Source organism: Falco peregrinus, chromosome 19 (assembly GCF_023634155.1).
Source record: "Falco peregrinus isolate bFalPer1 chromosome 19, bFalPer1.pri, whole genome shotgun sequence".
NCBI lineage: Eukaryota > Metazoa > Chordata > Aves > Falconiformes > Falconidae > Falco > Falco peregrinus.
The window spans coordinates 4,633,883-4,653,235 of record NC_073740.1 but is presented as its reverse complement, the minus strand read 5'-3'; the positions used below and the strand labels follow the sequence as shown (position 1 = coordinate 4,653,235).

Here is a 19,353-nt window from a genome sequence, read left to right as displayed (position 1 = left end):
CAGTCACTCCTACTTTAAGCAACTCTTCTCCCTCCTTGTCATGTGCCCTCTTGTTAATTATGGGGAAGAAGATTCCCCTGGAAGTCTCACCTTATCTGGAATCTGCATGCTTCTAATTTTCCTTTGTAGAACAGTTTTTGCTGATGGCGGCAGCTGGCAGATGCTTGCAGGATGCGTGCCCAAAAGCCAGCCCAGCCAGGGCGGTGATGGCAAGGACAAAGCTCAGAGCTCACACACGCCAGCCACGCAAAGCGACCTCTGGTGGAGAGATGGCAGTATTTAAACGTTGATACGCATTGGGAAGAGGTGGGTGTGAGCTCCTGTGTGTTCTCACATCGGGTATCTATTTCAGAGCTGCAGAAACCTTAGGAAGACTGGCATTTTGTGTCTCAGGGCGTTTTGGATCCTCAAATGTAGCATAGCTTAGGCTGGAACGTAATCAGCAAGTACTGATTTAATTTTCTTAAATCTTCACATTTCTAAGCTAGTATTTTGGAAATGAGCTGTGTTTTGGTGTGTTTGGTGGAAGAGGGGCAGAGTTAAGATGTGGCAAATGTGAGTTTTCGGGACTGCCTTGGAGGAGACAGAAAGTGAGGTGTTCAAAATGTCCTCGGTCATCTCAGATTCTACAGGACGCTTGAAACTGCAGATCTGAAAAGCTAGGGCCTCCTTCTTTCGTATCGGTAAATAAACAGTAAAGTCAAATATAAAAGAAAAAAACCCAACATTAAAATATAACAGAAAGCAGTACTGTGATGCAAGTTTTTTTAATGAGAGCAAGAAGCACTGTAAACAGCAGCTACAGCTTGTTGTAGGACAGAATAGGAATAGCCAGAGATTTACACATGTTTTAAGGAAAGAGTCACTACATTTCACAGCAGATGGTTTTGGGGTGATGGTGGTGCTTGGTGAAGAGCAGTGCTGTCAGCACAGCACACAGCAATACGAGGCATCTGCTCCAGTTGCATCTCCTGTTGCAAAGCCATGCATCAAAACACACAATATATCCACCAACAAATGCTAGGAAGGAAGTGCTGACCCTACACACAGGTTATTCGGGATAACTGCAGACGTTGAAGAGAGATGCTAAGCACTCAGGACCATTCTTGACCATAGTCGCTGTCACGGGAGCTTAGCGAACATAAAATTCGTACAGGAGCCGTAAACAACTTTTTGCCTTTTGTTTCCTGTGCGGTCGTTGTATGGCTGGGTTTAGCAGGGGTAGCAGGGGTAGCAGCTCCCGTAGCTGTATCTACGGATGTAGCGAGAAGAGTAGGGGTAGCAGTAGCGGGCGCTGTAGGAGGGGTAGCAGTCACGATAACCGCGCAGATCCCCGTAGCTCCGGTAGCTGCAAGGGCTTCCGCAGTCATAGGTCCGGCAGCTGTACACGGTCCCGTAGTTGCAGGGAGAGTAGCAGGTATCCTCACACTGGTTCTGGTAGTAGAAGGTCATCTTGGTGTGGTGGAGGGGGGCACGTCTGAAACACAGCAGAAGAGAAGAAAGTAAGGTCTGCCCCAGAGATGAAGCAGGAGCTTGCTGCTTCTAGCAAATGCAGTGTGAGCATGGGAAGGAGGGAGAGGAGAGAGGAGGAGAGGGGAGGAGAGGAGAGGAGAGGAGAGGAGAGGAGAGGAGAGGAGAGGAGAGGAGAGGAGAGGAGAGGAGAGGAGAGGAGAGGAGAGGAGAGGAGAGGAGAGGAGAGGAGAGGAGAGGAGAGGAGAGGAGAGGAGAGGAGAGGAGAGGAGAGGAGAGGATCCAGCCAAACATGTCCACTCAAGGTTATACTCTGGCTCCTTCTTGCCCAGCTCACTCCTTTCTGGTTTCCCCCTTTCTTTTCTCCTTAAAAATATGTAATGTTGCTTTTCTTGTTGCCATTGCTTAGAATTGGCAGTATGGATTCAGATTGTGTTTTAGACAGGATATTTTTAGGATTGGGTTGTCTGTATCAGTGCCTGAAGTTGTTCGAAAAACCACAAATGGACAGACACTGGTTCAGGAATTAATTTTGCCAGTTTTTGCTATCGAGACAAGATGCTACAGAAGAAATCCTCCCCTTATGCAAGTCAGCAGTGCTCTGCTGAAAAAATCAGCTTGTTTGTATGGACCTGTGTCTCTGCCTTAGTAGCCAGTTGAGTATATATTTGCTTTTTGTTCGAAATAATTGAAAAAAAATGTAATGCACTGTCTGCTTCAAAATGCAGCAGCCTGAAATGCTTCAGTATATCATAAAATAATGTAATTTCTCATAATTCATAGCTAGATGAGGCAGTCTTGGAAACTTACATGACCATCTTAATATCACATTTTTACAAAAAAGAATTGTACTTGCGTGGCTGTGAAGGCACAGCCTGTGCTTTTAAAGCATCACTTCCACCTGTAGAGCAATACAGCAAACCCAAAACATCTACACAGCAATAAAGACATCGTAGTAAGCCTGACTTACCAAGTGCAATGAGAATGTAAGTCTGGAGGTGCAAGTGGAGAACCTTGGATTTCCCTCCCTTTTATATATTTGTCAGACCAAACCTGCTATGCATTAAACTCATATTCATCACAAAACAAATTTACTTATGCACGTCATTCCTTCAGTTGATGTAATTGTTTTTCTTCATTTGTGATTATTAGTCAGTTCTTGGCTCCCAAAAGCATGACATTGCACTGCAGTTTTCTTTCATGTTCAGACTTCCTGGGTCAATTATATTTGTAGAATTAGTGTGGTGAAATCTGTGTTCTAACAGGAAAGGAAAGGAAAGATATTGAGAGCAGAACTGATCGATGTTCACAATGTCGGTTTTGGAGGAATGGACAAATTTCTGTATATGAAGTCTGCAATGACTCTAGATTGGTTTGAGGAAGAAAGAATTTCAGATGTTTTTTTTAAGAAATAAGAATCCTTAGAAAGCATTTCTTGTTTGTTTTTGTTTTGAAATTCCATTTTTAAGTCAGAATATTTGCATTATTTGTATTTATAATTTTGTTTGTCTCATTTCCAGCTTAAAAGCGGAATTACAAGAAAGGTTTGGATTAGAGGACAAGTCTCGTCTGTACCTTGCTGCAATCAAATATGCATGGATATGTTAATTCTGTACTGGGATCTGCCACAGGAAAGAAATTCTGTAGAAAATCTGATTTACTTGCTTGTTATGCTCTATGAATTATTTTTACCACAGTTCAGCAGCCACCTCCTAAATCTATATAGAAGGAAACTGGGGTCCTTTTTGGTGTAAGAACAGTGGGAATATTTTTGAATAAGTTAAGGAGTCAATGGGGTCCTTTTTGGTGTAAGAACAGTGGGAATATTTTTGAATAAGTTAAGGAGTCAATGACAAGACTATGAGAACAGTAAAGCAGGTTGCAATCAATAATAAATCTAAATCTAATCTGCTTTCAAGCAGAAATAATGATATTTGAAATGTGCAGGCTTTGCATGCTATATGAAATAAAATTACAAACTCAGTCTTCTGGAAAGCCAGCCCAAACAAGGCAAATTTAATTGGATCTGAAAATATCTGCTTAGTGATTATTTACACTTAGATCAGAAAATGATTCACTCAGGAGTTCTTTACCAGGAACAAGATTAAAACAAACAGGAACGTGTCTCTGTAATAACTGCATCTTTCCTGAGAAGTCCCCCGAATGCTGAATATGCTTTAATGTGACATCTTCTTAATGTTGTGAGGTGTGTAACTTAATGTTGTTAATGATGGTGAATAACACTGGGCCCTGTGAATGTGACCTGGTAAGCAGCAGCATCCCGGTCTTCCCTGGTGACCTTCACCTCAAAACACTGCTGTTTACTCGCATCCGAGGGAAGGATAATAACAGGCATGTCATATGTTCTGGCCATTTCTCTAAATTTTGAATATCAAAGCCTTCATTAATACTTATTAAAGATCTACCTGTACAAAGAGATTTATTATTTAAATATTAATAGTACGTTACCGGAAAATGCCTCAGTGTTAAGTAACACAGTTTTTCAAAATGTATATCAGGTTTTCCTGTTTCTATGCTTTATTTAGGTTGTAATTTATAGCTTCAGAATTGAGTCTTTGAAAGGTTTTTCTCTAAAAATACATCATATACATACCATTTTAATGCCTATAGGCCAATTTTCTAGCTGAATCAATCAGCACAACAATATCCTATTGCATGACGACATCAAATCAAAGACACAGTCTTTCCCCCTTTGCTAGTCACAGGAAATGTTGGAAGGGATGGGTAAGAACGTGCTGTTTCATATGTCATTAAAGTTATGAAATGCATGGAAAGGAGGGGCTAGCCCTTCCACAAGTATTTCAGAAAAAAAAAGCAAGACAAAGTACAAGGGCCAACATGCACGGTGAGGCTGGTCTTCCAGAAATGGCATTTCGTGATGCGTCTGTCTTTGTATATTCTGTTGACTTGTTGCTGTACTGAAGAAGTGAATTCAGTGCGATGATACCAAGGCTTAATTGCCCTGTGTAGTTTTGAGATGAAAGAAACCTGGAGGGTGTAGCCCGCATGTCACAGTGCCAGAGCAATAATCAGAAACCCTGGGGAGAACCGGTATATCAATAAGGAAGAGTCACGAGGGCAGCAAAATATGTTTGGTAATTGGAGGCAACCTGGGGTGCAGACATGCCTTTCACGCGCTGGGCGGGACTGGGCGCTGTATAAAAACCCCACACCGCTGGGAGCAATGCATTGGTTTCTCCTGCCTTATCCTCCTTCAGAAGTGGGTAAGTCAGAATAGATTTAGAAAACCTAGTGAATAATGAAGAGATGTTATTTGATACTATTTGCCCTCCTCTTTCTGCTGGCTCCCAGACACTAATCTACAAGTGCTGTAGATTAATGCATTGGGAATTAAGGTTGTGATTTGATGAGAATTATATAGATGTAAAATATTCATTCCTCACTGGATTTTCATTAATACTTGAGTGTTTGAAACTGTGTCAGTCCTGCCTGTATCCTTCTTTTCCCTTAAAGTCTTTATCTCAGTACAGCCACGAAGGATTTTCCAGTTTATTTCTGGATGGCTCCCTTTTGACACAGGCATCATGGTTCCCAATTCCACCTCCCGTCATGATCTATGGGTGAAGACAGTGGGGCTGTGCAGGAAAGCTCAGAAAGGCTGGTCAGGATATAGGATTACGGGGATGATCCAGCACTAAAAGTCAGAATAGAACAATAGATGAGCACAGAGGGTGTCAGGCAGCATGCCTGGCTTTGCTGGCTCCATGCTTGCAGCATTTATCTGAGATGTACTTGCTGTTGGGAGCATTGCTTTACAGGCTTTTTCTTCCCCTGTGGTGTTTCAGACGTGCCCCCCTCCACCACACCAAGATGACCTTCTACTACCAGAACCAGTGTGAGGATACCTGCTACTCTCCCTGCAACTACGGGACCGTGTACAGCTGCCGGACCTATGACTGCGGAAGCCCTTGCAGCTACCGGAGCTACGGGGATCTGTGCGGTTATCGTGACTGCTACCCCTCCTACAGCGCCCGCTACTGCTACCCCTACTCTTCTCGCTACATCCGTAGATACAGCTACGGGAGCTGCTACCCCTGCTACCCCTGCTAAACCCAGAAGGATTTAATGGAAACAAGGACTGAGAATTAGTTACTGAATTCGCGGCTGCTGTTAGGGGAGGGTTTGCAGAAGCTCTGAGTCCAGGACTGCGACTGAATGTCGTAGTATTTTGGAAAGCTCAGTGTTTCTGTAAAACTTCTTCAATGTTCTTCCAAAATGTTTTGTCTTGCTTTTTTCCTACTGACTTCTTATCCCTACCATGGATTTGATGTGTAAAGGAATCTGGGCTTAACATGGGTTAACATGGGCAAACAATTCCTTAACTCATTTACAGCTCTTTCCCAGCTAACATGCATGAAATCTAGAATGTACCTGTAGTAGCCTTCCTAAGGATATGCTTCTGGCTTAACTGCTTTTGAAGCTATACCAGAGAAACAGTAAATCAGCTGCTCTGATTTATTAAATTGGACTTAAAGCAAGTGGAAACATTTGAAAATGGAAATTAATAGTCAAATGCTACAGCTGTAGCAGCAAAACTGGTACCAATGAGACAGGGAGATTTTCTGCAGATATAGATTGATCTCTGCACGCGTTCTTTCCACTTCTGTTTTCTATATTACTTTAGATTGTGATGATGAGCTTTAGTCTTATTAAAACTGTTATAGCATCATTACAGATCTCTGGTCTTCTTTTTCTGACTTGGATGTACACAGAATTTTGTCCCCTGCTTGATATGTTTTGTGGAGACATACTGCACCCTGTAGTTTTTACAAATGTCATCTGAACCTGGGCACACATTTTACAAATGAATAACCCAGCAGTATCTCAGAAAATGAACTCACTCATTCTGGAATTTCCTAGGAAGGATTTGGAAATATTCTTTTAAATTTGCCTTAGCATCACAGTGCATGTGCAGACATTGGACGTAACAGCACTACATCTTAGTGATTTGTAAATGCACAGACTGCCTGCAGGCAAACCCAATTTAACTGGGAAGTAAGCCAAGAGGCTTAGAGAAAATCACCCCTGTTTCTCAAGCACTTTTGTCCTGGCAGTTTCTGGGTGCTTTCTGGATTTAGAGGTCTGATCTGTTATAGGGCAGAAAATGGCACGCTTTCTGTTTCAGCTTATTAAGTGGTGCTAAGAACAAGTGTTTGCAAAGGTTGCTGTAAGGCTCCATTTGAATGACAATGAAATGGTGTGAAGGTCCCAGGCTGCACAATCATACAGTGTTTATTAGGATGAGATGCCTTGAAGTGACTCTATTATTCATGACTGAAGTACCTAAGTGGCAGCAGTAGTAACCTCTTAATGGTACGATGCTGTAACAGAGTCTAGGTGTAAAACAGCCAGTGAAGTGCTTTGAAAGCCCTATTAAACCCCAGAACCCTTATGGTGAATGCAGTTGTTGTCCTTTGAACACACGCACACAGACAGGTACTTTGAGGGCAGTCTCACAAGAGGAACAGAGCTCAATTGTGCTACAATACAAAACGTGAGTACAAAATTAATTGAACGCCTTTGCAAGTAAAGCTGTGGGTTACACTTCCAGAAGCTTTCAGGATGGAGCTTTCTCATGGCTTCTGAGGAGCTTTGCTCCTAGGAAAGCACTCACCAGCTTGGTGCCTGACACGTTACCCACAAAAGCACAACACAAGTTGCTGTTGAACTGTGTCTTGACATGAAGGTCTAGAAATTTAGCCAGAACTGGTCATAATTTCAATTTTTCATTAGTTAAACCTATTTAATAAAACCTGTAATGTTATGAGTAAGTTGCTAAGTAAAAACTGGAAAGTATTAAGTGTCTCAGAGTGCACAAGTAGAGACAATGGTAGCTTAAAATAATTGCTAATATCTCTGTAGTTCTACAGACTATTTATGGACTTAGCTGCTTTAACAAGAGACGTAGTTAAAAAAGGAGTTAGAAATTCATGGAATGCCACACACATATATGTTTCTTCCACTCCAGTAAATCCTAGGATAAGACTAGAAAGAAACCCAAATACCTGGGATGAGAAGGCAAAGTACATAATTGTAGGATCTCATATGTTTCATTGGACAGAACCACACTTGAGTGAAAAGTGTGAAGTCTATAAAATCACATTCTGACCAAAGCATGTATTAAAATGTCTCAACACGTACTTTTGAAGTGACTATTATTCAATAATGAAGCACATGACAAGAGACAAAAACCAGCTTTTAATATAGTAATAAAACACTACAAATGTATAAAATAGTTATGAGCGTCTGAGAAGTGCTTTGAACTTCTCAGACTATCTGGCATGGAAAAATGTGAAGACATTATATATTTCTGCTTGAGAAAAGGACCACAAAGCAGCAAATAAATTCACTGGTATTTTTTCCTTCAAAAGCTGTCCCTTACAATTGGGCTAATAGCTTATTTGTATCTCTTGTGTGCTACAACACAAGGCAGTCTATCAAAAGCTGTTGAACCTCTCACAAACCCTGCTCACTAAGGCGTGTGACACGTGATATTTAACTCTGTGACTCGAGCTTCATTATCAACATTTCAATGGTCAATGTGGCAAATCAGAAGAGCAAACTCAAACAAAGGAAGCAAAAGCCAGGTTATTGATGCAATGCAGATTCTTTAATGTGGATGCAAAATGCAATAAACAGTGTCAGCAAGAAACAAAACAACAAGGAAAAACTGAATTTGGAGCGGGAAAATCATAAGGCTGCAGCAAGACACAACCCAGGGCTCCACCAAAAAGATCCCCTCCCGCCCTCTTGTGTTTCAGGCTGGGAGTCTTACAGCCTGGCAGAACCGGGGAGACTCTCATCCGAGGAAGACTACAGCTTTGTTGTGTTGCAGGTAGGAGGGGAGACTTGGAAGCCCTAAAGTTGCCAGCATAAGATCTGCAAGGTTACTCTGTGCAAATAAGCAAAGACCATACAGACCCAGTAGCTGCTTTGCCACAGCCTAAAGAGGGGCTGCAAGCTCTGCTCTGCATCTGGTGGTAGAAGACGAGAGGTGCGATGTGTGGAGACCCAGGGCAGATGTGGCACTGAACTCTGTGGATATTTGGGGCTTAGCAGGGTCCACAGTTCCCATTGAGGTACCTATGGCCTCGGCCCCAACCACCATATCCACAACCGCCATAGCCACCATAGCCCCCATAACCCCCATAGCCCCCATAGCCCCCGTAGCCCCCATAGCCTCCATAGCCTCCAAAACCACCACGGCCTCCAAAAGTGCCGCCGTAGCCTCCGCCAACACCGGGAGCTCCCGCTGAGCCAACAACACTCTGCTGCGGGAAGGAGCTGAGGATGGGCCCGGGGAAGGTGATCACCGCAGGTGGCGGCTGGATCACCACCGTGGAGTCAGGGCACTGCCGCACGCAGGGCTCGTTGCAGGTGTCAGCCAGCGGGGCCGGGGCGGCCACCCCACAGGAGGTGTTGCACAGGCTGGTGCAGGACATCTTTCAGGCAGGCAAGGAGTCCTGGCAAAGACACCAGGGATTAGGCACAGGTGCGGGGAAGGGGCTGTATCGAGGGAGGGAGGGAGGCAGGGAGAGATCCCCAAGGGGCTTCCAGGAGCTGGACTTACCCTGTTGATCAGGAGAGTCAAGCAAAGCCGAGTGGATAGAGGGCTGTGAAGCCCTCAGCTCTTTTATACACGTCCCAGGCTGCCCGGGGCATTGGCCACGGGGGTTGGTGGTTGAAACCCCACGTAATCATGAGACGTAGCACACAGCTTCATGACACAGAAAGTGATGTGAGAGAATTATATGCCGCCTCACGGGGGGCACTGGCATGCAAGCGTGCCCTGGAGAGGACAGGGGTGATGGGAGGGACACACTATGATACATCAGTACATGAAAGACAAGGAGCTGCTATAGCTGAATGTGTGACACCAATAAACTCCAATCAGTCCCTAATCCCCCGCATTGCTTACGTGTCAGAGTCCTGGGCACAGTCGTCACGCCTGTCATTACCTCCCTTTACAAGCTGGTGAACAGAGGCTTTGGAAGATTGGCCAAGTCAGCAGCCATCTGACCTGCTTGAGGTGGCTTGTAAGTGCCCACCATCTCCCAGTGCTGGCCCCTTACAGCGGCTAGGGTCATCCCTAAGCCTTGGACATCTCTGGACCCTTCGGGGTGTTTGGGGGATCATGTGTGCCCTTTATCAAAAAGCAAAGAATAGGCTGCCTGATGTGGGCGTGCTAGTGGAGAATCGGGCACATACAGCCCGGCTGAGTGACTGAGGTCCTCTAGGAGGGCTTGGGGAAAACCCCATGGTGCCGTACCTCACGCTACTTCACTGAGGGTAGTGGCTGCTTCATGGCACCCAGCAGGGGCTGGCATTGGTAATCCCAAGCTGTGAGGCATGCTGGTGGTGCAGAGGACGCCAAGCATCACCCTGCACCCTCAGGGCAGATTTTTCTGCAAAGGTTCCTGCGCCAGGGCTGTGGCAAGACATAAAAGCTGCTGCGGCCCCAGGCTTCCCTCACTTCACATCCCAGCTGCCTTGACTTGTGATCCTCGGTGAGCTCCAGCGTGTTCCTGGCGCCAGCCCACAGAGCGCACAGCCCAGGCAGGACCCAGCCTGGGTGCTGTTGGTGCTACTGAGCTGGGGATGAGAAAGGTCCTTGCTGCTGCCTGGCTGAGACGTGCAGTCTGGCCAGGATGACAAGGCAACGCTTATGACCACCTTGTGGGACACATGGGTGGCCCTAGTGCCAGAGTGCTGTAGGATGGGTGACTTTGTCTGGGCCAGGTGCAAGTGGTGGTGGAGAGTGAATGAGTGCGATGCTTGCTTGTGGGAGCAAGCTGGAGGCATCATGAAGATGGTGCTGGAGGGATGTGTACCAGGGCCCGAGCCCGCCTGGGAGCACATTAGAGCCCTGTCCATGCCAGCATGTAAATGTTAAGACAAGCTCTGCCTGTCTTGCAGCATCGCCTGCTGAACACAAGGATGTCCTGCACCAGCCTGTGCAACACCTCCTGTGGGGTGGCCGCCCCGGCCCCGCTGGCTGACACCTGCAACGAGCCCTGCGTGCGGCAGTGCCCTGACTCCACGGTGGTGATCCAGCCGCCACCTGCGGTGATCACATACCCTGGACCCATCCTCAGCTCCTTCCCGCAGCACAGTGTTGTTGGCTCAGCGGGAGCTCCCGGTGTTGGCGGAGGCTACGGCGGCACTTTTGGAGGCCGTGGTGGTTTTGGAGGCTATGGGGGCTATGGGGGCTATGGGGGCTATGGGGGCTATGGATACGGTGGTTGGGGCCGAGGCTGCGGATACCTCAGGGGCAGCTGTGGACCCTGCTAAGCTCCACAACACTTGATCCTGCCACAGAAGTAGACGAGGACCTGAAAAGGCCGTGGCACATCCCAACACAACGCTGGAAGGAAGGACATTGCTTTGGCACAGCTGGGCCCCAGAGCTTGGACGCCTTGTGCGTGCTTGTGGCCTTACTCTGCCTTTCTTGCTGCCCTGCTTGAGCATCCCTTCACGTCTTGTTGCACCCTGATGACAGTGACCCGCGCTGGGTGCCTGCTCCTGGGGCACGGCTGACGCTCGTTGTTGCTCTGCCCACTGCCAGGAGACAGGGGAAGGCCCTGGCCAGGACTCTGCTCTTGTCCCAGCTCCCTCCTCCCCTGGAACTGCAATAAAAGCTCTGTTGCATCACAATGTCGACCCATGATGCTTTTTCTTCACCCTTCCTTCCGCCTTCCCACTTCCCCCAGACCTCGTGGCACGTGGGCTGCTTGAATCTCCCACGGTAATGCCCTGGACCGTTTGGGCAGTTTGCTCCGGGTGCTACAGCTGAGGATGACAGTCCCACCTGGGTCTTGTGCAGCACATTGCACTGAGCTTCCTCTGCTCTCCCACCGGCCGTAAGCACAGCACGTTCCCAGAGCTCCCTTTGAATACGTGCAAGTGCCACAGGTGACTGGCAGAAGCTCTTCCCAATGCTCTGCAAAACCAGCACGCCAGGCCTTACCTCCTTTCATTGGCTTGTTGTTGGTCACCTCTGGAGGTCCAGGGAAGTGGAGGCACAAACACTGCATGGACGGGGCTGCTGCCCGATGCTGACCATGCGCCTGTGCCCAGCTAGAGGTGAGGGCACTGGCATGAGGGAAGACACACACAGCAACTTTTCCCAAGTTTCTCCTCAGAGCCATGAAGAGGCCGCGAGCATGCAGTCACGTGAAGCATAAAGCTCTTTGTGGAGGAGGTTGGGCTGCCTGCCTTCCTGAGGTCCCTCTCTGCCCCAGCTGTCTCCTCATGGTGTGATCCCTGCACTGCAAGGTGCTCTTGGGCAGAGACGGTTCTGGCCACAGCCATTGTGGAGGGCAGTGGGACACCTCTTGGGTCCCTGATGCTGACCTCCAAGAAAGATGTGTCATCCGCAATTGTCAACACAGGGGATGGGAAAGAAGGCAGCAAAATGGCATTTTTTTCTTTTTTCCCAGGCATTCTCTTTTCTCACTGCCTGGAGAGAAGCTTGCACATCTCATCTTGCCTTTGAGGATTTGTCTGCACGTGCACATCCTCCCATGTGGCAAGGTCAGCCTGCACTGAGTCTCAGCCATCTGCCCATTCCTGGCTGAGGAGGTGTCCCCTGTGTGTCTGCTGAGGGAACAGTGCTGGGAGTGGGGTTTGGTGACCCCGTTTACAGCGGCTGAGGCTGGGGGCTTTGGCGGGCTGTGGCAGCGTGGGCTGCTTTGTGGGCTCATGTGTGAGGAAGAGCAGGGATGGGCCAGCAAATTTGTAGCACAACAGGGGGTGGTGGGAAGCTCTGCTGTCATTCCTGGGCACAGCGTGTCCACAGGTAGCAGGTGGGTGACACAGGGAATCCCGAGAAGAGCTTCTACTCCACCAGTGGTGGCAAGGTGAGGCCAACATGGGTCCAACCAGCAGTGGAAGATGGAGGAAAAATAAGAAAAGGAGGTGGTGGAGGTTTGCAGTGCTGCAGAGTACAGGAGCCCAAAGTGTGGAGAAGAGAGGGAGGGCAGAGAGGGAGAAGCTGTTGTTGAACAAGACACGTACGGCCCCGGCTGCAGGTGACCATCTGGCAGAGGGACATGCTGCCAAGGGCCGGCAGGAGGAAGCGAGGCAGCTCCCGCAGGTCACGCTGCAGAGTCACTGACAGGAAAGCCCAGGGAGCCAAGGATGCCGCTAAATGCATTGCTTCTAGAATACGGAAGTAGAAAAACAACCATGGGTCAAGATTGTGATGCAACAGAGCTTTTATTGCAGTTCCAGGGGAGGAGGGAGTTGGGACAAGAGCAAAGCACTGGTGGGGGCTTTCCCCTGTCTCCTGGCAGTGGGCAGAGCAACAACGAGCGTCAGCCGTGCCCCAGGAGCAGGCACCCAGCGCGGGTCACTGTCATCAGGGTGCAACAAGACGTGAAGGGATGCTCAAGCAGGGCAGCAAGAAAGGCAGAGTAAGGCCACAAGCACGCACAAGGCGTCCAAGCTCTGGGGCCCAGCTGTGCCAAAGCAATGTCCTTCCTTCAGGTGTTGTGTTGGGATGTGCCATGGTCTTTTCAGGTCCTCGTCTTCTTCTGTGGCCGGGTCAAGTGTTGTGGAGCTTAGCAGGGTCCACAGTTGCCATTGAGGTACCTGTGGCCTCGGCCCCAGCTCCCATATCCACAACCGCCAAATCCTCCATAGCCCCCATAACCTCCATAGCCCCCACAGCTCCCATAGCCTCCATAGCCCCCGTAGCCCCAAAGGCCTCCATAGCCCCCATAGCCCCCATAGCCCCCGTAGCCCCCATAGCCTCCATAGCCTCCAAAACCACCACGGCCTCCAAAAGTGCCGCCGTAGCCTCCGCCAACACCGGGAGCTCCCGCTGAGCCAACAACACTCTGCTGCGGGAAGGAGCTGAGGATGGGCCCGGGGAAGGTGATCACCGCAGGTGGCGGCTGGATCACCACCGTGGAGTCAGGGCACTGCCGCACGCAGGGCTCGTTGCAGGTGTCAGCCAGCGGGGCCGGGGCGGCCACCCCACAGGAGGTGTTGCACAGGCTGGTGCAGGACATCTTTCAGGCAGGCAAGGAGTCCTGGCAAAGACACCAGGGATTAGGCACAGGTGCGGGGAAGGGGCTGTATCGAGGGAGGGAGGGAGGCAGGGAGAGATCCCCAAGGGGCTTCCAGGAGCTGGACTTACCCTGTTGATCAGGAGAGTCAAGCAAAGCCGAGTGGATAGAGGGCTGTGAAGCCCTCAGCTCTTTTATACACGTCCCAGGCTGCCCGGGGCAGTGGTCACGGGGTGGTGGTTGAAACCCCACATAATCATGAGGTCAACCACACAATCTTCATCGTAAAGATAATGATGCTGGGAGTGTTATATGCCGCCTCGCTAGGGACATTTGTGTACAAACGTGCCTTGCAAAGCATACGTGTGATGGGAGGGATTTGTCGTGAGACATCATTACATGAAAGAGTACGCGCTGCTGTAGCCGAACTCGCATCACAATAAGCCTCAATCTCTCCCTAATCCTCAAGCTCCCTGTGTAGATAAGTCGTAAGCATCTTGCAGAAGTGCTTTGCAATCCTGGGCATAGCAGTCACGTCTGTCATTACCTTTCTCTTACAGACTGGTAAACAGAGGAACCGGGACGCTGGGCACATGGAGAAGCCCTTCCACACGCTTGAAGTGACTTCCAAATTTCCACCATCTCTGAATGCCAGCAACAGCATCTCATTGTCATGGGGTCCACAGATATCGCTGTTAATTGCCCACCTCTAAGGCTGTAGAGGTATTAAGGTCCTGGATTCACTTGACAGCCATGCAAAGAGTAGAGGGGACCGGTCCCACGCATAGCAAAACCTCAAGCGCACAGAGGCTGGTTGAGATGCAGTGGGCATGGCAGTAGGATAGAGCATGGAGACCTCTGAATGTGGGGGGCATATACGGAGGAGAAGAAGGGCATCAAAGGGACCATGTCAGTGTCAGCTCCTTCAGCCTCATGCCTGTGAGCACGGTTCTCGCCAAGCCCTCTCTGGAGGAGCTCAATTACTCAGCGGGACATTGAGGGCTGTGCCAGGAGAGGCTGGCCGAGCGCCCACCCAGAGCCAGGCTGCACGTGGCCGTGCTCCCCACAGGCACAGGCAGAGGCACGCTGGGCACTGCCGGCCATGGGCGCCTGGCTCTGCTGTGCTGAGTGTGGCGTGGTTGGGAACAGCAATCTTCTGCAAGATGCCCAGAATTCTTCTGTGCAAGCAAAGTGGAGGATTAGGGACAGATTGGGGTTTATTGGTGCCGCGAGTTCAGCTACAGTAACGCCTTGTCTTTGATGTAATGATGTGTCATGTCCTGTCCCTCCCATTACCTCTTTTTTCTCCGGGGCACATTTGTGTTCCAGTGTCCCCAATGAGGAGGCACTTAATTATCTCATATCGCTATTTATGTCATGAATTTTGTCCGCTTGATCTCATGATTACATGGGGTTATTACCACCACGCCTTGGGCGATTCCTCAGTCAGTCGGTGACATGTATATAAGAGCTGAGGGCTTCACAGCTGGCTATCCATCTTCTCCCACTTGCCTCTCTGATCACTGTGGTAAGTGCAAGTCTTACCTCCCTCTTTCCTTCCTCAGCAGTGGCTTTCCTGAGGCATCGTTTGCTTGGGGCTCCACCACGCTTTCATCGGGCATAGTAAGGATGGGATCGTGCTGTTTCAGAGCTATGGAAAGGATGGGAATTTAACCTTGTGGGTACAATGCTCTGAGTACACCAAGAGACTCAAATCCTTTGGGAGATGTTTATTTTCCATTTGCTTTGGTTGAGGGAGATTTTCTGTTCCCTTTGGTCAAGCCAGGCCCAGGGCGCACCATGGCAAACACTGGTTTATACCAGCATTTGAACTGTGGAGCCTCTTCTTGCTGTGACTGCCGGAGAGGATCCAGAGCCTGTCCTGGGACACAGGTTCCAAGTGTGAGAGAGACAGGAGGGTTTCGGGATTGGGCCTGACACTGACCCGGAGCTCTGTCCTTTCTTGCAGCATCACCTGCTGAACACAAGGATGTCCTGCACCAGCCTGTGCAACACCTCCTGTGGGGTGGCCGCCCCGGCCCCGCTGGCTGACACCTGCAACGAGCCCTGTGTGCGGCAGTGCCCTGACTCCACGGTGGTGATCCAGCCGCCACCCTCGGTGATCACCTTCCCCGGGCCCATCCTCAGCTCCTTCCCGCAGCAGAGTGTTGTTGGCTCAGCGGGAGCTCCCGGTGTTGGCGGAGGCTACGGCGGCACTTTTGGAGGCCGTGGTGGTTTTGGAGGCTATGGAGGCTATGGGGGCTACGGGGGCTATGGAGGCTATGGGGGCTATGGAGGCCTTTGGGGCTACGGGGGCTATGGAGGCTATGGGAGCTGTGGGGGCTATGGAGGTTATGGGGGCTATGGAGGATTTGGCGGTTGTGGATATGGGAGCTGGGGCCGAGGCCACAGGTACCTCAATGGCAACTGTGGACCCTGCTAAGCTCCACAACACTTGACCCGGCCACAGAAGAAGACGAGGACCTGAAAAGACCATGGCACATCCCAACACAACACCTGAAGGAAGGACATTGCTTTGGCACAGCTGGGCCCCAGAGCTTGGATGCCTCGTGCATGTGTGGGGCCCACTCTGCCTTTCTTGCTGCCCTGCTTGAGCATCCCTTCAAGACTTGCTGCTCTTGGACAACGCAGCATCATGCTGGGTGCCTGCTCCTGTGGCACGGCTGATGCTCGTTGTTGCTCTGCCCACTGCCAGGAGACAGGGGAAAGCCCCCACCAGTGCTTTGCTCTTGTCCCAACTCCCTCCTCCCCTGGAACTGCAATAAAATCTCTGTTGCATCGCAGTGTTGTCCCATGGTTGTTTTCTTCAACCTTCCTCTGTAGGCAACGCTCCCAGCAGCAGCCTTGGCTCCCCGGGCTGTCCTAGCCAGCTGCCACCCAGGGCCTCTGCAGGGTGACCTGCGGGAGCTGCCTCGCTTCCTCCTGCCGGCCCTTGGCAGCATGTCCCTCTGCCAGATGGTCACCTGCAGCCGGGGCCGTACGTGTCTTGTTCAACAACAGCTTCTCCCTCTCTGCCCTCCCTCTCTTCTCCACACTTTGGGCTCCTGTACTCTGCAGCACTGCAAACCTCCACCACCTCCTTTTCTTATTTTTCCTCCATCTTCCACTGCTGGTTGGACCCATGTTGGCCTCACCTTGCCACCACTGGTGGAGTAGAAGCTCTTCTCGGGATTCCCTGTGTCACCCACCTGCTACCTGTGGACACGCTGTGCCCAGGAATGACAGCAGAGCTTCCCACCACCCCCTGTTGTGCTACAAATTTGCTGGCCCATCCCTGCTCTTCCTCACACATGAGCCCACAAAGCAGCCCACGCTGCCACAGCCCGCCAAAGCCCCCAGCCTCAGCCGCTGTAAACGGGGTCACCAAACCCCACTCCCAGCACTGTTCCTCAGCAGACACACAGGGGACACCTCCTCAGCCAGGAATGGGCAGATGGCTGAGACTCAGTGCAGGCTGACCTTGCCACATGGGAGGATGTGCACGTGCAGACAAATCCTCAAAGGCAAGATGAGATGTGCAAGCTTCTCTCCAGGCAGTGAGAAAAGAGAATGCCTGGGAAAAAAGAAAAAAATGCCATTTTGCTGCCTTCTTTCCCATCCCCTGTGTTGACAATTGCGGATGACACATCTTTCTTGGAGGTCAGCATCAGGGACCCAAGAGGTGTCCCACTGCCCTCCACAATGGCTGTGGCCAGAACCGTCTCTGCCCAAGAGCACCTTGCAGTGCAGGGATCACACCATGAGGAGACAGCTGGGGCAGAGAGGGACCTCAGGAAGGCAGGCAGCCCAACCTCCTCCACAAAGAGCTTTATGCTTCACGTGACTGCATGCTCGCGGCCTCTTCATGGCTCTGAGGAGAAACTTGGGAAAAGTTGCTGTGTGTGTCTTCCCTCATGCCAGTGCCCTCACCTCTAGCTGGGCACAGGCGCATGGTCAGCATCGGGCAGCAGCCCCGTCCATGCAGTGTTTGTGCCTCCACTTCCCTGGACCTCCAGAGGTGACCAACAACAAGCCAATGAAAGGAGGTAAGGCCTGGCGTGCTGGTTTTGCAGAGCATTGGGAAGAGCTTCTGCCAGTCACCTGTGGCACTTGCACGTATTCAAAGGGAGCTCTGGGAACGTGCTGTGCTTACGGCCGGTGGGAGAGCAGAGGAAGCTCAGTGCAATGTGCTGCACAAGACCCAGGTGGGACTGTCATCCTCAGCTGTAGCACCCGGAGCAAACTGCCCAAACGGTCCAGGGCATTACCGTGGGAGATTCAAGCAGCCCACGTGCCACGAGGTCTGGGGGAAGTGGGAAGGCGGAAGGAAGGGTGAAGAAAAAGCATCATGGGTCGACATTGTGATGCAACAGAGCTTTTATTGCAGTTCCAGGGGAGGAGGGAGCTGGGACAAGAGCAGAGTCCTGGCCAGGGCCTTCCCCTGTCTCCTGGCAGTGGGCAGAGCAACAACGAGCGTCAGCCGTGCCCCAGGAGCAGGCACCCAGCGCGGGTCACTGTCATCAGGGTGCAACAAGACGTGAAGGGATGCTCAAGCAGGGCAGCAAGAAAGGCAGAGTAAGGCCACAAGCACGCACAAGGCGTCCAAGCTCTGGGGCCCAGCTGTGCCAAAGCAATGTCCTTCCTTCCAGCGTTGTGTTGGGATGTGCCACGGCCTTTTCAGGTCCTCGTCTACTTCTGTGGCAGGATCAAGTGTTGTGGAGCTTAGCAGGGTCCACAGCTGCCCCTGAGGTATCCGCAGCCTCGGCCCCAACCACCGTATCCATAGCCCCCATAGCCCCCATAGCCCCCATAGCCCCCATAGCCTCCAAAACCACCACGGCCTCCAAAAGTGCCACCGTAGCCTCCGCCAACACCGGGAGCACCCGCTGAGCCAACAACACTCTGCTGCGGGAAGGAGCTGAGGATGGGCCCGGGGAAGGTGATCACCGAGGGTGGCGGCTGGATCACCACCGTGGAGTCAGGGCACTGCCGCACGCAGGGCTCGTTGCAGGTGTCAGCCAGCGGGGCCGGGGCGGCCACCCCACAGGAGGTGTTGCACAGGCTGGTGCAGGACATCTTTCAGGCAGGCAAGGAGTCCTGGCAAAGACACCAGGGATTAGGCACAGGTGCGGGGAAGGGGCTGTATCGAGGGAGGGAGGGAGGCAGGGAGAGATCCCCAAGGGGCTTCCAGGAGCTGGACTTACCCTGTTGATCAGGAGAGTCAAGCAAAGCCGAGTGGATAGAGGGCTGTGAAGCCCTCAGCTCTTTTATACACGTCCCAGGCTGCCCGGGGCATTGGCCACGGGGGTTGGTGGTTGAAACCCCACGTAATCGTGAGACGCAGCACACAGCTTCATGACACAGAAAGTGATGCGAGAGAATTATATGCCGCCTCACTGGGGGCACTGGCATGCAAGCGTGCCCTGGAGAGGACAGGGGTGATGGGAGGGACAAACGATGACACGCCATTACATGAAAGACACGGCACGGCTGTTGTAGCTGAACCGGCGGGTACCAATAAACCCCGATCTATCCCTAATCCCCCGCATTGCTTACGTGGCAATGTGCTGAACCTTGCAGAATATTGCTGTGTCCAACGCTAGCACACCAGGCTGCTGCTCCTGCAGACAACGCGCTCAGCAGCAGCCCAGCCAGGCACCCATGGCCACGAGTCCCCAGTGTGCCTGGGCCTGTGGGGAACTTTGCCACGTGCAGCCTGGCTCTCAGTGGCTGCTCGGCCCAAATCTCCTGGCCCAGCCCCCAACACCCAGCTGAGCAATCGAGTCCCTCCAGAGAGGCCTTGAGGAGGACCACGCTTACAAAGACATGG

General features: G+C 51.0%; 5 protein-coding genes across 6 annotated transcripts; 2 read left to right on the top strand and 3 right to left on the bottom strand.

Annotated features, from left to right (window-relative positions):
- Window positions 1–8,564: 8,564 nt before the first annotated feature.
- On the bottom strand, window positions 8,565–9,167 carry LOC129782837 (claw keratin-like). Its single transcript, XM_055791806.1, has 2 exons — window positions 9,083–9,167; window positions 8,565–8,975 (listed from the first exon to the last, which is right to left on the bottom strand). The coding sequence occupies exon 2, from the start codon at window positions 8,952–8,954 to the stop codon at window positions 8,565–8,567; it is 390 nt and encodes a 129-aa protein (XP_055647781.1). The 5' UTR covers window positions 8,955–8,975; window positions 9,083–9,167.
- Window positions 9,168–10,449: 1,282 nt separating this feature from the next.
- LOC129782842 (claw keratin-like) lies at window positions 10,450–11,143 on the top strand. Its single transcript, XM_055791814.1, has one exon. It carries the CDS (start codon window positions 10,450–10,452, stop codon window positions 10,801–10,803), a length of 354 nt encoding a protein of 117 aa, XP_055647789.1. The 3' UTR covers window positions 10,804–11,143.
- A 1,930-nt stretch (window positions 11,144–13,073) lies between these two features.
- On the bottom strand, window positions 13,074–13,739 carry LOC129782828 (claw keratin-like). The gene is made up of 2 exons (XM_055791797.1): window positions 13,655–13,739; window positions 13,074–13,547 (listed from the first exon to the last, which is right to left on the bottom strand). Exon 2 carries the CDS (start codon window positions 13,524–13,526, stop codon window positions 13,074–13,076), a length of 453 nt encoding a protein of 150 aa, XP_055647772.1. The 5' UTR covers window positions 13,527–13,547; window positions 13,655–13,739.
- A 1,774-nt stretch (window positions 13,740–15,513) lies between these two features.
- On the top strand, window positions 15,514–15,966 carry LOC129782830 (claw keratin-like). Of its 2 annotated transcripts, XM_055791800.1 has the most exons (2): window positions 15,514–15,838; window positions 15,875–15,966. In XM_055791800.1, the coding sequence occupies exons 1-2, from the start codon at window positions 15,514–15,516 to the stop codon at window positions 15,964–15,966; spliced, it is 417 nt and encodes a 138-aa protein (XP_055647775.1). The 2 variants fall into 2 exon arrangements, with proteins under 2 accessions (XP_055647775.1, XP_055647774.1); XM_055791799.1 differs by having other exon boundaries at window positions 15,514–15,966.
- A 1,939-nt stretch (window positions 15,967–17,905) lies between these two features.
- On the bottom strand, window positions 17,906–18,809 carry LOC129782839 (claw keratin-like). Its single transcript, XM_055791810.1, has 2 exons — window positions 18,728–18,809; window positions 17,906–18,620 (listed from the first exon to the last, which is right to left on the bottom strand). The coding sequence occupies exon 2, from the start codon at window positions 18,597–18,599 to the stop codon at window positions 18,246–18,248; it is 354 nt and encodes a 117-aa protein (XP_055647785.1). The 5' UTR covers window positions 18,600–18,620; window positions 18,728–18,809; the 3' UTR covers window positions 17,906–18,245.
- Window positions 18,810–19,353: the final 544 nt, after the last annotated feature.

Coding starts and splice junctions, on each gene's coding strand:
- LOC129782837 (XM_055791806.1), bottom strand. CDS start 8,954: ATGTCCTGCACCAGCCTGTGCAACACCTCCTGTGGGGTGGCCGCCCCG.
- LOC129782842 (XM_055791814.1), top strand. CDS start 10,450: ATGTCCTGCACCAGCCTGTGCAACACCTCCTGTGGGGTGGCCGCCCCG.
- LOC129782828 (XM_055791797.1), bottom strand. CDS start 13,526: ATGTCCTGCACCAGCCTGTGCAACACCTCCTGTGGGGTGGCCGCCCCG.
- LOC129782830 (XM_055791799.1), top strand. CDS start 15,514: ATGTCCTGCACCAGCCTGTGCAACACCTCCTGTGGGGTGGCCGCCCCG.
- LOC129782839 (XM_055791810.1), bottom strand. CDS start 18,599: ATGTCCTGCACCAGCCTGTGCAACACCTCCTGTGGGGTGGCCGCCCCG.